Raw genomic sequence first — 17,150 nt, forward strand, 5'->3', positions numbered from 1 at the left:
CTACGCGGCGAGTGACTGCAGTCTCACTGCGGCCGGTGGACACGGGGATCTGCACGCCTGACCACACCCAGGACACCCGCCTGTCCAAGGCCCCAGACCCACGACGACACTTTTTTCTTTCAGAGAATATGGCAGGCTCCCCTCTCCTCTTTTATTAGTTTTAAAAGTTAGTCTTCAGACTCAGACACAAAAGAACACATGGTGTGTGGTTCCATTTCTATGACGTTCCGGAACAGGCAAAACTAATCCGTGGTGATGGAAGTCAGGACAGCGGCCGCCTCGGTGGGGGGGATGGGGGGGGGGGCTTGGTTTACGGCGGGAGGCTGCCAAGGGCACCAGGGAACTTTCCGGGTGGTGGAAGTCTTCTGTATCTGGTGTGGGGTGGTGGTTATGTAGATGTATACAACTGTCAGAGCTAATCAAAATCTACACTTAGAACCTGTGTGTCTGCAAGTTATATTAAATGCCTCAATTTCTTAAAAAAAAAAAAAAGTCAGCGCTTGGGCTTGTGACACCATTTCCTGGGACAGTGCAATCTGATTTTCTTGCTATTAAAAATTCACGGTCCGTGGCTGAGAACAGCAGCTGCCTTCTGTTTGCAGAGTCGACGCCAATCACTGCCCGGGTGGCGGCAGCCCGGGCCACAAGGGCCTCCTTTCTTTTCCCTTCGACCTACTTCCCCGATAAGTGACAAGACAGCCAGACTGGGAACAAACGCACCCCTTATCCCTCAGGCCTGAGCCTCGGCTAATCCTCCCGGACAGACGGATGGACGCGAGGGGCCCAGTTGTCAGCCCGCCCATCAGACCCGACAGTGGGCGCCTCTGTCCCCCCGGCTGCCCCCGCCTGGCCACATCTCTGCAGCCCTTTCGTCTCCTGTCCCCATGAACATCTGTTAAAACTCCTTCCTGGCGAGGTGCGGCAGGCGGGCCGTCAATCAGCAGCAAAGGCCTGGGCTGGGGGTATGGAGAATGACACCCCAGTACCTCCTGGCCACCCCCGGGTAGCAGAGCCACATGCCCCAGACACGGGCCCACAGATCACCTGCCCAGGTCACTCAGGCCCCGAGGAGGGGCGTGCCCCACGGGCATGAGGAAGACCCAGGGACAGAAGTCAGAAGAACAGGGCAGGTCCCCCGAGGGGCGGGCCCCCAAGCGGCTGGAAGCAGCGGCAAGAGCGAGCGCCCTGGGTCGGTGGTGGTAACTCCCAAATAAGGCCCCGCTACTGCTGTTTTTAGCCCATTCCACATAATTGGAAAAACATGGGGAAAACCAAAGCCAGCCGGGCACCTCCGTCGGCGTGGCTGCCAGGGAGGGGGCGGGGAGGCTGGTGCTGGAGGGCACGCGGGCTCGCGGTCTGGCCCGGGCCGGGCTCCTGGCCCAGGGCGGGCTCCCCGCCTCGGGGACCAGAGTCACTCGGTTCCCCCCAGGCTTCACTCAGCCCGCAGCAGGGCCAAGGCAGAGGAGGGCCACTTGCTGGGACTTCCACTCCAGCCTCAGAACCCACCGGTGCCTCCCTGGGTCTCCAGAAACACAGGCCCCTGAAGCCAGTGGGTGTCACATCCCCGCCCAGGGGGCTGTGGGAAAAGAGACGCCCCTCGGCCCACAGGCAGGGAATCCCAGGGCTCCTGTCCTGTCTGTGTGCCCCTGCCCGGCAGGCTCTGCCTCTCTCCTGACACCCGCTCCAGCCCTGCTGAGGGGCGTCCTCCGATCTCCCCACGTCACCAGCGAGGGGGCTGCAGCTCAGGGCGCGGACGGGCTCCCCACTCTGTGGACATTCAGCAGCAAGTGAACCAGCCTCCCCACTCCACCCTCCACTTCCCGGGGGACCCCCGGACCCGCCTCAGGATGTCGCAGGCTCCCGGGTCCAAGCGTCATCCCATCTCAGCTTTGCCCCTGGGGAAGGCGCTGACCCCTGCACAGGGCCGGCTCTCCCTGGCTCAAAATCAGGAAAAAAACAGGATTCATGCACGTCACACAAATGTCTTCAAATTCAACTCCATGGCCTTCTCTGATGCTTCAGCTGGTAAAGAATCCACCTGCAATGCAGGAGACCTGGGTTCAATCCCTGGGTCGGAAAGATCCCCTCAAGAGGAAATGGCAACCCACTCCAGTATTCGTGCCTGGAGATTCCCATGGACTCGAGGTCGCAAAGAGATGGACACGACGGAGTGACTAGCACACACACACAAGCATAAAAGGTCAGGCACCCGGGGTGAGAGCGCCAGGAATCTGCAAGTCACGCCCGAAACCCTGGCTTCCCATCCTGAGAAGTTTCCGGCCGTGCAGGTAGTTCCCGACCCGCTACCTGGCAGCTGCCTTGGGCACACATCCAGGGCAGAGGCAGCCCTCCACCGCCCACACCTAGTCCCTTGTCATGGAGGTTTGCTGGGGCCAGGAACCTGGATGTCACGTGGGTGATGGTAATTCCAACACAGCCAGGCCCCCGCCCCAATCCAGAATCCTTCTAGCTCAACACTGGCCTTCATCCACAGAAAGGAGAGCCACATGCCTGGCTTCCCCATTGGCCAGGCGAAGAGGGCTCCCCAAACACTGGGCCCCCCTCCCAGCTCCTCTGGGTACCAGTTGGCATCCACATCTATTCCTGATTCCAAATGTCCAGGGAAGAACTGCTCTCCTGCCATCATGCCTGCCTGGCTCCAAGTTCAAGTTCAAATTCAAGCACAGCTCATATTTGTTAGGCAGCCAGGCCTTCCTCTCAACAACCCCATGAATCAGGTACTACCTGCTTACTCCTCACTTAGTTGTGTCCAACTCTTTGCGACCCCATGGACAATAGCCCGCCAGGCTCCTCTGTTCATGGGGATTCTCCAGGCAAAATACTGGAGTGGGTTGCCACGCCCTCCTCCAGGGGATCTTGGCAATCCAGGGATCAAACCCAGGTCTCCCACATTATGGGCAGATTCTTTCCTGTCTGAGCCACCAGGGAAGCTGATCATCCCTTTTTACTGCTGAGGAAATGGAAGCACAGAGAGGCTGAGCCAATTTCCCAAGATCACACAGCCAGCACATGAGTTAAGGTTTCATAAAAGGAAGGCTGCACACAGAAAGCCATCACATGATTGAAAAGTGAAAGTGTTAGTCGCTCAGTCGTGTCCGACTCTTTGTGATCCCATGGACTGTAGCCCACCAGGCTCCTCTGTCCATGGAATTCTCTAGGCAAGAATACTGGAGTCCCAGGTTGCCATTTCCTGCTCCAGAGGATCTTCCCAACCCAGGAATCGAACCTAAGTCTCCTGCAATGCAGGCAGATTCTTTACCATCTGAGCCACCAAGAAAATCACTCTAAATTCTGGGTATGCCCAAGAGAGTATTTCCTCGCTACCCAAAGTCTTCAGCAGGCTCTCAACTGAAGACCAGAACCGTGTTACATGTCACGAATGTTGCCTTTGACACACCATATCCTGGACGGAAGCCGCCCAGGCACAGTCTGTGTCCATTTCCCTCTGTCCCAGAGGCCATCCCCCTAGCCCAGGGCCTCCTCAAGAGCCCTCACCACGTGGCTTTGGCTCTTGACCCCCGTGGGACCCTGGACCTCACCAATTCCTCAGCCAAGAGGAGATCCCTGAGTGATCCCAGGGCCTCCTCAGCTGCTCCCGGAATTCCATCCTCCCTACCGGACACCCCGAGCCTCGGAAGACCCTGGCGGCCCTCCATGGGTACTGTTGCCTTCCGGCCGGCAAGGCGCCTGCGCCAGATCCTCGGAGCCCCGCCAGTGACATTCAATAGGCTTCAGCGCCTCACTTTCTTCATGTTACCCTCGCATTGCCAGCTTGTCTCCAGGCAGTGTTTGCAGCTGATACCCCGCACGGCGTCAGCAGTCAAAACCCGCATTCCACACATGATTTATGTCCGCTGGGACATGGAGCCCTGGCCGCTCGGGAGGCTGCAGGAGCAGGGAAGGCAGCCACCGCGCTCAGGAGACGGGAGGCGGGGGGTCCTTTTCATCAAACGTCGTCCTTTAACATGACACTCTGTCTGTGGCAAAGAACAGAGGCTGGGCGCGGGGGGACCCGAGTCCCGAAGCCCCCTTTCCGCCAGGGGAGGCGTCACTGTTTGTGACATCTGAAACCCTCAGCCCCACTGGGTCCTCGCTCACAGGACGGGCTCTGACTCGCTGCATCTGTCACCCAGACAGCCGAGGAGGCCCCCTAGGGACAGAACCCCCTTCTCATTCACGCTCGCGCTCCTCTGGGTGAAGGACACGGGGAGGTGTTTGAGGACCACCTCGAATGTCCAGAAAGCCACCTTGGGGGCAAACCCTTGAGATGCTCTAAGAAGCTTCTGGGTTGCTTCTCGACTTCAATGAAAACATTTAGGAAATTCTGTTTACCCTTTCCCACCCCGGCTGCCCCCAAATCGCTTCAACTTCTAACAAGCTCCAAGGCAGGAGCTACATAAGCCGCCCTTGACCCCCCGGAATGAACCCTGCATCAGTGGGAAGCAAGTGGGTTGTGAACCAGCCTTATGAAAACCGGGCCCCGGGCATCCCATTCTCATGCAAACCAAGACTCCCATCCACGGCTTTTGTCTAAGCTGTTCCCTCTTCTGACCTGACACCCTGGTCCTGGACGGGGCATATGGAGCAAATGCAGGTGAGTGCAGCCTCATTGCGACGATGTTCTATGCAGACCCCCGCCCTGTGCCTCGCTCCCACCCAAGCATGGGCCCCTCGGAATGACAACAAGAACATTTTTCTTCCACGAGCTTGGCATTCTCCAGCTGAGTCATTTGAAAAAGTGTCCTTCACAGCTGGGGAGGGGACAGTTCTGACAAAACCAGGAGTGGCTGACTCCCAGGGCTCTTTGGGAACTGGGTCCACCCCAGCCCCACCCCACCCTATACCCCGCACACCCCGCCCCCCGAGGGCTTGCTTCCGACAGGAAAGACAGGCTTTGCTGCTAATCCCCAGTTCCCCTCATGGGTATCGGTGTCAGCTCCCAGCACAGAGCTTCCAGCCCCAGGTACTGCCTCCTCCAGGAAGCCCTCCCACCCCTCTCCCTGCGGGTGATGCCTGCAGAAGGTACACAATCCTCTCAAAGGACTCGACCCCAGGCAGTGGCCAGAGTTCAGAGTTCAGAGTTCAGAGGCCCCAGCTACTGGGATGGTGGAAACCCGAAAGAAGCCTACAGCCCCGACTTGTTCTGGTTGGAAAGGAATCTGGGCCTCCCCCAGGGGGTGGCAGGATCCTCGGACAATGGAGGCAAACCCAGCCGCGTGGGCCTGCCACAATGTCAAAGGTGTGAATGGTGGGCATGGCTACTGTTTATGTAGACCCACTAAGTGCAGGGGGTCTACAGCATTTGCAACTCCTGTTGACGCCCTGGGTTCTCCACAGCTTCCCTGGCAGGGGGTGGTCTCGACCCGCCCCCACTCCCCATCTCACAGACAAGGAAGGGAGGGACCCAGGGCTACACCCCAGGGTGGCCTGGTCAAGTCCCTTCTGGAACTCCAGGCTTCTCTGGCTGTGCCACTTCACTGGGCCGTGACTCTGGGCTTCGATGAGGGTTCACGGCCCATTTCTGCCCACACCCCACTGGTGGAACTTTGACGCAGGAAGGCCCCCTAACCGAAGCAGCTGCACGAGGCCCCCCTGGGGAAGGCCCTGCTGCATGAACTACCTTCTTGGGGTTGTGTCTGTCGACTACAAACTGGCACGTAGCATGGGCACTTGCCACCACCTCTACCAAGATTAGATCGAGTGCTGCTGCGGCTGCTGACTTCCAACACGTCCTGAAAGGAGCTCGGGGTGGAGAGTAGGAATGGAGGCATCTGTGCTCCAGGAAAAGCTGGCAGGACGGGCCTTCGGATGGTTAGACATCTTCAGACGCCCATTTTATGAGCCAATTCTTGTATCTCCTCACATCTAGAAAAGCGCTACAGCCCTTCATGTGATGTGACGTCTGTTCCTTGTGACTAGCAGAAGCCTTCTGCAAAAATATGAGCTTGGTTGCATGTACTTCTTCACCAAGACCACAATATACTGACCTCTTTCACCTACCTCTTTCTCAGCTATCTGCGATGCTATCTCCAGGCTATCGTCCTCATGTATTTTCTAAAGTTGACACATCCATCACTGGGCCTTCCCCAAATGTCCACATGCAGCCTGGTTCTACATACTTGGAGTGGGCGGAGATGGCAACCATATATGTATCCCCCTCCCTCTCCCAGAGCAGACATCACCAGCCGATCCAACACAGGGCTCAGGCAGATAGCACCCATCGATGGCAGGTAACAGACAGCACATCCAGATCACTCTACCTCCAGGGCCAGGCCCCAAGCCAGCCCTCTCACAGCAGCGAGACTCGGAAATTGCAAAAACAGAAATAGAACAGAAATGCCCAACAGGAGGAAGATGATTTGAAGGTCCACACACTTGACGAACATTCTTCAGGCAGTGACACACGCTCCTGAGGCGCCGTGTGCGTACCCAGTCACGTCTGACTCTTTGTGACCACACGCACTGTACCCCACCAGGCTCCTCTGTCCATGGGATTTTCCCAGCAACAATACTGGAGTGGGTTGCCATTTCCTCCTCCAGGGGATCGTCCTAACCCAAGGATCAAACCCACATCTCCTGCGCCTCCTGCACTAGCAGGCGGATTCTTTACCACTGAACCACCCGGGACATATCTCATGTAATTGCAAATACTCCTGCAATACTGTCAACCGAAATGTATAGACACATACGGCAAAAGAGCAGAGAAAGGTACACCAAAACCTCTGCACCATTTCCAGATTTCCCTTTCGTGTCTGCAATACACAAAGCAGAAATGGCTCCATAATTCGCAGGGACCACCGCAGAGTGAAAATGCAGGGTCCTTTCAAGTCGACAACAGAGCACAAAATGGGGCTCTTCTGAACGTGGGGCTCCATGTGCCTGCACAGATCAGACACCTGTGAGGTCGGTCCTGACACCAACTTGGCTCCTGCCACAGGGCAGCCACACAGGCTGTTCCTTCTCTCTGGGCCATCTCCCTCCTCCCTGCTGATCCCCAAGTCTCAGCTTAAACGGTACCTCCTGGGGTGGATCTTCTCTGGCCGTCCACTTCAGGCAGTCAGTCCCCCCGACCCACCCCCCCTGTGCATTACAGTAAGCCCCCTACACACAAGCCGTCAAGTTGCGAACTTTAAAGATGCGAACGTGCATCTGGTTCCGGCGGGGGATCAGAACCTGTGCCATCCACGCCAGGGGTGACCGACCCTGCAGCTCGCCCTCCGTCTCTTGTCGCTGACCACCCTTCAGCTCTGCCATCTCCCACCTCCTCTCGCTCCCCCAGTCAGTAACTCTTCTGGCCTGCTCACTCGATGCCGGCCCCTTTTTGCCCTTCTGCTGTTGTACTGTTCTACTGTCCTTTCCAAGGTACTATCCTGTAAGGTAAGAAATGTTTCCATTTTCATGTTTGTTTGCTTCTTATGTATTATTTGCATGAAAAGTATTGTAAGCCTATTACAGTACAGTACCCTATACCCGATCGTGTTAGTTGGGTTCCCTTGGCTAACTTTGTTAGCCTTACCAACCAAGTGGACTTACAGCACTCCCAGAAGGGAACTCATTCAGATTAGGGGACTTACTATACTCTGTCGCAGCCTCTTTCGTGCGTCTTGCATTAACCTGATCCAAATCTGTTAACAACTTTTATTCATGTGTGTGCCCGCTCCCTGTCAACCTGACCAACTGGCACGTGTGCCCTGTGAGCAGCGGGGAAACAGGCCTGCCTGGCTCGATACCTGCTTTAGCCCCAGCACACAGCAGGCACGTGGGAACGACCTGGGGGTATGTGGAACCTAGCGGATGCCACGTTTTTCAGATTTGCCATCATGAACTTTTGTTTTAAATCCAGGACGAAGTACTGCTCCTCCCTTCTGCCCCCAGCCCACCAGGGGAGCCCTCACCTTCCCTTTCTTTCCCTCAAGTGGGGCTGGCCCAGAGGTGGCTGCTTCCAGTCGCCTCTCACTACCGCCCTCGCTGGTCTGGCCCGAGTTCACCCTGGTGCTGCCTGGCTGTGCTGGGCCCTGGACGTCCCCAGGGACAAGCTGTATCCTGGACACACATCATTTCCAGAAGAGCACACCCTGAACTCCACACCTGGCAGTAAAGGCCCCCAGGCAGCGCCCCAAGACGGGTGAAACTTCATTACAAACAATCACAGCACGAGTGCTTGAAGCAGCAAACGTGCGACAAGTAAGGGGGAGAATAAAGAGGCGGAAAAATGTCAAAAGCAAAGAACATCACTCGTGCAGGGGGCGGGAAATCAGGTAAACTTCATGCATCCGGAAGATAACTCCTGTTAAGGATGTGTTCACAACCTACGTTTCCAGGGGGTGGGAAGGAAGTGGGTGATTATGGCAGGAAGATTCCAAGAGAATGGGATGCAAGGGTCAAAATGAATCATAGGATTTCCCTGGTGGTCCAGGGGTTAAGACTCTGTGCTTCCACAGCAGGGGGCACGGTTTCCACCCTTGGTCAGGGAGCCAAGATCCCACACTGCCACACAGCGTAGCCAAAACAAAAATAATAATAAAAAATAAAATGTTTTTAAAATGAATTATAAGTTCCACAGCAACGCTTACGAAAAAAGTAGAAGAGCAAAGACAGGAGCTTTCGGGAGGGCCCGCGGTGCCGCAGAGTTGGGAGCCCTCGGAAGAGGCGGGAGGAGAGGCCGACGTGTCTGCCGCTGCCTCCTGCGTCCCGGTTCCCAGCACACCACCCTCCTTACCCTAACAGTTGACAACGGCCAGCTTTTAGGGTGTGATCACACAAGCAGGGAGGGTGCTAGGCACTCGGGGTCTCAGCCCGTCCGGCACGACCTCCTCTTACAGACGGGAACCCCAGGGCGCCCGTCGGGCAGCAGAGCCCAAATCTGACCCAATCCCGGCGGCTCGGAGCCCAGACCGTGTAAGCCCCTCCCCGAGGGAAGCAGATGGTGGGCACCCAGGCCGGCGGCCGCCCCTCCCCGGCTCACCTGCCTTGCACGTCTGGCCGTTGTCCTGAAGCTGCACGCCCGTGGGGCAGGCGCAGGCGTAGAAGGGCTCCCGCGGGGACAGCAGGCACAGATGGGAGCAGCCGCCGTTGTCCTCCTCACACCGCGTGTGGTCTGCGGGAAACGGGGCGGGGGACACCATTCCGGAACTGACCCTCGACCCCCACTCCCGCCTCGCCCGACGTGGGCATCCTCCCCGCCCCTCCTCCTCCCAATTTCCTACAATGAGAAACCCCGTCTACATCAGGGCCCCTCCATGGCCACCTCCCCCATGGAGGCCACCCCCAGCCCTCGCTGGCAGGATCCCAGGACCTGTCCGCCTGGCAGTGGTGCCGCCCTGGGTTGGGGGTTCCTAGAGCAGAGGCCTGTCTTATCTGTCACGTGCTTGGACCTCATGGGCTCTGCACAGGCGCTCGATGGCCACACAGGGCCGAGTCTCTCGATGCTGATGACGAGACTTTTTGCTCTCCCTGGCACAATGCAACTGAACTGACACTCCCAGCATCTCACTCTGCCCAGGACAGGATTGGGGGGGGACCCATGAAACGCGAAGTGCTGAAAGTGTTAGTCGCTCAGTTGTGTCCGACTTTCTCCAGGCAAGAACAGTGGAGTGGATTGCCAGTCTCTTCTCCACGGGAATCTTCCCAACCCAAGGATTGAACCTAGCTTGCATTTAAGGACCACGGAGCTCTCCCCAGAAGACAAGTCCAGAGAGCCCCACCCCTGGGACTCTACTTAAATTCAAAGTTGGGACCTTCAACAGCATCAAGGCCAAAATCCACCCACACTCTCTGTGGTCCCCATGGGACCTGGTGGAGGTCCCCGTAAGAGCAGGTGGTGGTCCTTGAGGGAGTGGGTGAACCCAAGTCCCTGGCCCTGCTGGCTGCCTGTCACAGGGGCTTTTCACCATCAGAGACCCCTCCACGACCCCATGGAGAGCCCAGGCTGAGAACTCAGACCTGGAGCAGATTTTCCATGAGTAAGTATGTAATCTCCACTGGGCCTTGAAAAACAGGGCAACCTTCCTTGGGAATCCTTCTTCCATCCCTGAGGACAGCCCTGCCCAAAGCAGCCCCCACGCCAGCTCTACAGAGGGACCTCTCCCAGCCTGCCCCCTCCCCATGCGAAGACACCAGCCTCCCGCGCTCAAACCCGGCCCGGCCCCTGACTTACAATAAGGCTGTCGCTCCGGGCTGAGCACTTGAATATCCATGGGCGAGTAGAGAGCGCTAAGGATCTCCTTCCTCTTGTCTCCAGTCCTCTTGTTACAGGCGTGGATGGAGCGGGTCTGCCAGTCTGTCCAGTACAGAGTGTCTCCAGAGAGCGTCAGGGCAAAGGGGTGCGTCAGACTGCCCTCCACGACCTTCTGCCTGCAGGGGCGGGTGGAGAAGCCATCACGGGGGGTGGTCCCCACTGCGTTCCCCTTCTTGTAAGCCTTCCATCGTCACTGCTGACCCATCAACATCACACCGGCTCATGGAGCGGTGATGGAGCAGCCTGAGACCCCAGCACCCCAGGAACCCTCCATCAGGTTGCACCTTTCAGACCCAGCCAACCCCCCACCACCCCTGACAATGACATGGGCGCCCTTGCACACACAATTGCTCCCCATCCAACCTGATTCTAGAGTGGGGGATGCCGGCAAAATACCCCACAAGGAAGAAACACGGAAGAGAGGTGGCAAGCCAGAAGCCACATCTGGAGGCAACACACAGATGACAATCACAGCTGTCCTGCCCTAACAGCTGAATACAACCAGAACAAAAGTAACATGCCCTTTCCTCTGAAACCAATCATTTATTTACCAAAGCAAATTAAACTTGCATCAATCTGAAAATTAAAAAAAAGGTAGTCTCTTCTGTCTATTAGGGCATCCCAGGTGGCTCAGTGATAAAGAATCCGCCTGCCAATGCAGCAGACGCAGGAGACGTAGGTTCGATCCCTGGTTCAGGAAGACCCCCTGGAGAAGGGAATGGCAGCCCACTGCAATATTCTTGCCTGGGAAATCCCATGGACCGAGGAGCCCCGCAGGCTACAGTCCATGGGGTAGCAAAAGGTCAGACACAACTTAGCGATGAAGCACCTACAGGGACAGGGAAGAAGAGTTCTGTGTATTTACAATACCCAGCAAACAAGAACTTGTTTTTTCGTGAAATTATGGATGCCGGTAATAGAATCGTAATTTACACAGCTGGTAGCATGCAATTACCTGGTTTGAGGACTCTCGCCCCACTGTAGGGTAGGAGGCAGGAGCTGTGGGTGGGTGGCCACCGGCACGTGCTCAGCCCCCGGTGCAGCGCCCAGGAGAGAGTAATACTCGAGAGGCGCCACTGGCCGAAGACCACACCCTCGTGCTCAGGGTGGATCTGACCCGATCGCCTCTTCCCTGTTTTTTTTAGGCCGCGCCACGCGGCACGTGGGATCTTTGTTCCCCAGCCAGGGATCGAACCCGAGCTCCCTGCAGTGAAGTGCACAGTCCTAACCACTGGATCGCCACGGAAGTCCATTCCCTGTTTTCTTGATGTCACTTTAAAAAAAAATTTACTGAATACAAAGGATCATTAGAGAATGTGTTCAGTCACTAAGCCATGTCTGACTCTTTTACCATCCCATGGACTGTAGCCTGCCAAGTTCCTCTGTCCATGGGATTTCCCAGGCAAGAATACTGGAGTGGGTTGCCGTTTTCTTCTCCAGGGGATCTTCCCGACCCAGGGATCAAATCCTGCATTGCCGGCAGATTCTTTACCACTGAGCCACTAGGGAAGCCCTCATAAGAGAACACTATACCAACAAATCAGACAACCTAGAGGAAATGGATAAATTCCGAGAAGCATACAATCTTCCAAGAGTGAATCATGAAGAAACAGAAAATCTGAATAGACCAATAACTAGTAACAAAATTGAGTCAGTGATCAATAAACTCCCCCCACACAGAAGTTCAGATCCAGATGGTTTCATAGGTGAATTCAACCAAATATTTAAAGAGTTAATACCTATACCTCTCCAATTATTCCAAAAAATAGAAGAGGAAGCAGAGAATAGTCATCACCAAAAAGATCAGACACAACAAGGTTGGCAGGTAGAGAAGAGAAGCCCTTGTGCATTGTTGGCGGGGATGTAAATTGGTACAGCCAGTATGGAGAACAGTATGCAGCTTCCTCAAAAAACTAAAAATAAAACTACCGTACAATCCAGCAATTCCATATCTGAATAAGTTCCCTAAGAAAATGAAAACACAAACTTGAAAAGATGTAAGGATCCCTGTGCTCATTGCAACTGTGATTACAATGGCCAATGTATGGAAGTAACCTGTGTCCATAAACAGATGAACTGAGTGAATAAAGAAAAGATGGTGTGTGTGTGTGTGAATAAAATCCAGCGGAATACTATTCAGCCATAAAAATAATGAAATCTTGTCATTTGCGGCACCATGAATGGACCTGGAGAGTATTATGCAAAGTGAAAAAAGGTCAGAGAGAGAAAAGCAAATACCATATGATTTTCTTGACACGTGAATTCCAGAAGACAAAAGGGAAACAGACTCAGAGATACAGAGAACAAACAGGTGGTTGCCAGAGGGGAAGGGATGGGGAAACAGACGAAATAGATGGAGGAGATCAGAGGTACAAACTTCCAGCTACAAGATAAATCAGTCATGGGGATTTATGTAATGCACACATAAAGAATACGGTCAATAAAACCATAATGAGTTTGCTTGGGGATGGATGGCTAACTGTTCTTGCTGTGATCATTTCATAATTGAATCACGATGTTTTTACACCTGAAATGAATACAGTAATACTGTATGCTAATTATAACTCCATAAAAAATATTAAAAGCCCAAACTCATAGATACAGAGAACAGACTAGCGGTTGCCAGGGGTGCAGCAGTGGGTGAAATAGCTGGAAGAGATCAAAACACACCATATTTCCAGATTTAAGGTAAGTCAGTCCTGGGGTGTAACGTACAGCATGTACATTAACAATACATAACAATGTATAGTTAACAATATTGAATTGTATTTAAAAGTTGCCAAGAGAGCGGATCAGCGGATCTTGTAAGTTCTCATCACAAGGGAAAAAATTGTAACTATGTCTAGGGATAGAACTGGACATGGAACAACAGACTGCTTCCCAATATGAAAAGGAGTACGTCAAGGAGGTATATTGTCACCCTGCTTATTTAACTTATATGCAGAGTACATCATCAGAAATGCTGGGCTGGATGAAGCACAAGCTGGAATCAAGATTGCCAGGAGAAATATCAATAACCTCAGATATGCAAATGACACCACCCTTATGGCAGAAAGTGAAGAAGAACTAAAGAGCCTCTTGATGAAAGTGAAAGAGGAGACTGAAAAAGTTGGCTTAAAGCTCAACATTCAGAAAACTAAGATCATAGCATCCAGTCCCATCACTTCATGGCAAATAGACGGGAAACAGTGGAAACAGTGGCTGACTTTATGTTTTTGGGCTCCAAAATCACTGCAGATGGTGACTGCAGCCATTAAATTAAAAGACGCTTACTCCTTGGAAGAAAAGTTATGACCAACCTAGACAGCATATTAAAAAGCAGAGACATTACTTTGCCAGCAAAGGTCCGTCTAGTCAAGGCTATGGTTTTTCCAGTAGTCATGTATGGATGTAAGAGCTGGACTGTAAAGAAAGCTGAGCGCCGAAGAATTGATGCTTTTGAACTGTGGTGCTGGAGAAGACTCTTGAGAGTCCCTTAGACTGCAAGGAGATCCAACCAGTCCATCCTAAAGGAGATCAGTTCTGGGTGTTCACTGGAAGGACTGATGTTGAAGCTGAAACTCCAATACTTTGGCCACCTGATGAGAAGAGCTGGCTCATTTGAAAAGACCGTGATGCTGGGAAAGATCGAAGGCAGAGGAGAAGGGGACGACAGAGGATGAGATCGTTGGATGGCATCCCCAACTCAGTGGACATGGGTTTGGGTAAACTCCAGGAGTTGGTGATGGACAGGGAAGCCTGGTGTGCTGCAGTCTGTGGGGTCACAAAGAGTCAGACATGACTGAGTGACTGAACTGAACTGACTGATAGGGATAATCATTAACTAAACTTATTAGGGTCATCATTTTGCAATACATATGTACAAGGGGAGAAAAACGTAACTATGTGATAAGGATAGATATTAACTAAACAACTAAACTTATTACAGTCATCATTTTGCAACATACATGTGTAACAAATCACAGTGTAATACACCCAAAATGAACATAATTGTACATGTCAATTATATCTCAATAAAAACCCAAACCGAACAAACAAACAAAAAATGTCTTGAGGTGAAATTCACATAACACAAACTAACCATTTCAAAGTGAATAATTCAGGGCCACGTAGCACATTCACAATGTTGGGCAACCACTACCTCCAGCTACTTCCCCAACATTCCCATCCCCATAGGAAAACCCCAAACACACCAAGCAATTAATCCTCATCTCCTCAACTCCCCTGCCCCCACAGCGCCCGCTGACACCAGTCTGCCTTCTGTCCCTAAGGACTGGCCTGCTCCAGGCTTTCCAAATAAATGGAGTCACACAGTATGTGGCCTCTGGTGTCCAGTCTCCTTCAGGAGCAGCATGTTTTCAAGGCCATCCGTGGCATGTCGCCTCTCTGTTCACTCCTGTTATGTGTGAGCAATACTCCGTTGCACAGATGTGGCACACCCTATGTATCCATCTGGCGTTCACCCGTCGGTGGGCATCTGAGTTGTCTCCACCTTTCGGCTATTGTGGATGGTCCTGCTGTGGATATTCATGTACACACATGTATTTCAATACCGATTTTCAATTCTTTGCAGGTATAAACCTAGCAGGCCTTCCCAGGTGGCTCAGTGGTACAGAATGCGCCTGCCAATGCAGGAGACACAGGAGATGTGGGTTCGATCCTGGGTCAGGAAGATCCCCTGGAGCAGAAAATAGCAACAGGCTCCAGTATTCTTGCCTGGGACATCCCATGGACAGAGGAGCCTGGCAGGCTACAGTCCATGGGGCCTCAAAGAGCCAGACAGGACTGAGCACACAGGCACAACTCAGCAGCAACATAAGCCCAGGAGCAGAATTGCTGGATCCTACGCTAATTCAGTGTTCACACCCCAGGGAACATGAAACTGCTTCCCATGACGTCACTGAGAAGCCAGACGCCTGTCACTTCTCAGGGCTGTTTCTCCTCCCTGAGCCCTGCCTCAGCTGGAGGCCCCCCACGAAGCCAGTGCCAGACTCAGCTCACTTCACCCACCCTCCCTGCTCCTTTCAGGATGCCCCGGGCCCCTGGATGCAACTCCACCCATGCCCCCTCTGCCTCCCGGGAACATCCCAAGCACACCTGCCTTCACTGAGGGCTAACCGTGTCCAGAAACCGTGCACAATAAAATCAGACCCTGTGAGTACCTCCAGGAAGCACCATTAGAATCCCCAATGCCCATCCCAGGCCCCAAGGCTCAGAGGAGTGAAGCAACCCAGCCACGGTCAGGACCAAGAGAGAGGCCTGGCAGGTCCGTCTGCTCCAGGGCTCACCCTCTTTACCAGGATGGTCATGTGTCACCTGAACAGCCCTGGGCACATCCATAAAGAGCACTGACCATCTGCAGAGCCAGAAAAATCAGGTACATAGAAGAGGGGCTGAAAGCGGGCCCTGGAGTCACAGGGCCTCGCTCCCAGCCTTGGCTCTCACTAGCTGTGCAGCCTTGGGCGAGTTCACGTCCCTCTCTGTGCACCATCATTAGAGGGGATCATAACAGCACACACAGGGCTGCCCAGTAGCACCAGTAGTAAAAAAAAAAAAAAACCTGCCTGCCAATGCAGGAGACGCAAGAGACATGAGTTCGCACCCTGGGTTGGGAAGATCCCCTGGAGGAGGAAATGGCAAGCCACTCCAGTGTTCTTGCCTGGAGAATCCCATGGACAGAGGAGGCTGGTGGGCGACAGTTCATGGGGTCGCAGAGTCAGACATGACCGAACACAGGCAAACCAGATGGCAAACACTTCACAGGGTTGGTATGAGGGTGAAATGAACTGACGATGTCCAGGAAAACACCAAGGTTCTACAAGGGCCAGCCGTCACATCATCACGTTGCCACCATATGCTCACACCATCAGGTCTTCACCACCACCATCACCTCCTTCATCAACACCATCATCACCTTCACTATCATCACATCATCCAGCTCCATTAACATCACCACAACCACCACCACATTTTAAATGCCACCATGACCCTCACTGCCCCTCATCACAACCCCTTGAGCAGGGCACTCCCACCTGCAGCCTCTATCGACTCTAAAGCTCACCCTTCACAACTGCCCGGATCACTCAGCTCTCCAAGGGCCTTGGTTCCCCAGGCCAGGCTGTGATCCAAGGACAATGGGAGGAAATGTTTCAGATCAGCTGGGGCACACGGCTCAGCTCTAAGAAGACGGAGAGGCACTGAGGCTTCCTGCCGACAGTCAGGAGAGTGACCTTAGAGGTGGGTCTTCCAGCCACAGTCCCGCCTTCAGTGACTGAAGCTCCAGCCAGGAGCTTGGCTATAACCTCGGAATACACTCAGAGCCAGAACCCCCCAGCTAAACCCCTCCTACATTCAGACGCCCGCAGAAGTCTGTTCTCTGTCTCAGGCCACCAGCATCTGGGGCATTTTGTTACACAGGAGCAGATGACCACGGCACACAGCCTGGATGAAATGTGGCAAGGCTGCCACCTCTTCACGTCTGCTCCAGCTGGTGTCTGCCTGTGTCTGCCGAGGTCTGGCCGCTGCATCCTCCCCATGCAGTGTCATCAGAATCCTGAGTGCCCACACCCTGCCCGCCTGGCCCAGGAGCCCGCCAGTGCAGGTTCAGGGTCTGTTCAAGCGGCAGAGGCCCCAAGACCTGGCACAGAGCCAGCAGGCAGGAAGTCAGTGAATAAACCACCCTTGACTGGTCAGGACGGGCGGGTAGGCGGGCAGACAGGGCAGGGCTGGAGGTTTCCTACATGTAAAATGTCAAGAAGCAGGTAAGCTGTTAAGCTGACCAGCAAGCCCTAACAGCAATTACCAACAAAGACAACACCCTTTTCATTCATTCAGCCTATTTTATTGAGCACCTACTATGCGTAAGGCCCTCTAGCCAGACAGGAATGCAGTG

At 53.9% G+C, this 17,150-nt stretch overlaps 1 protein-coding gene across 1 annotated transcript in view; it reads right to left on the bottom strand.

Annotated features, from left to right (window-relative positions):
- Window positions 1–17,150, bottom strand: part of LRP5 (LDL receptor related protein 5) — a 124,199-nt gene that overhangs the window by 62,008 nt on the left and 45,041 nt on the right. Inside the window, 2 exon segments of the mRNA XM_070360255.1 lie at window positions 8,987–9,118; window positions 10,178–10,374. Coding sequence (XP_070216356.1) covers window positions 8,987–9,118; window positions 10,178–10,374 — 329 coding nt within the window.

Source organism: Bos mutus, chromosome 22 (genome assembly GCF_027580195.1).
Source record: "Bos mutus isolate GX-2022 chromosome 22, NWIPB_WYAK_1.1, whole genome shotgun sequence".
Classification (NCBI taxonomy): Eukaryota; Metazoa; Chordata; class Mammalia; order Artiodactyla; family Bovidae; genus Bos; species Bos mutus.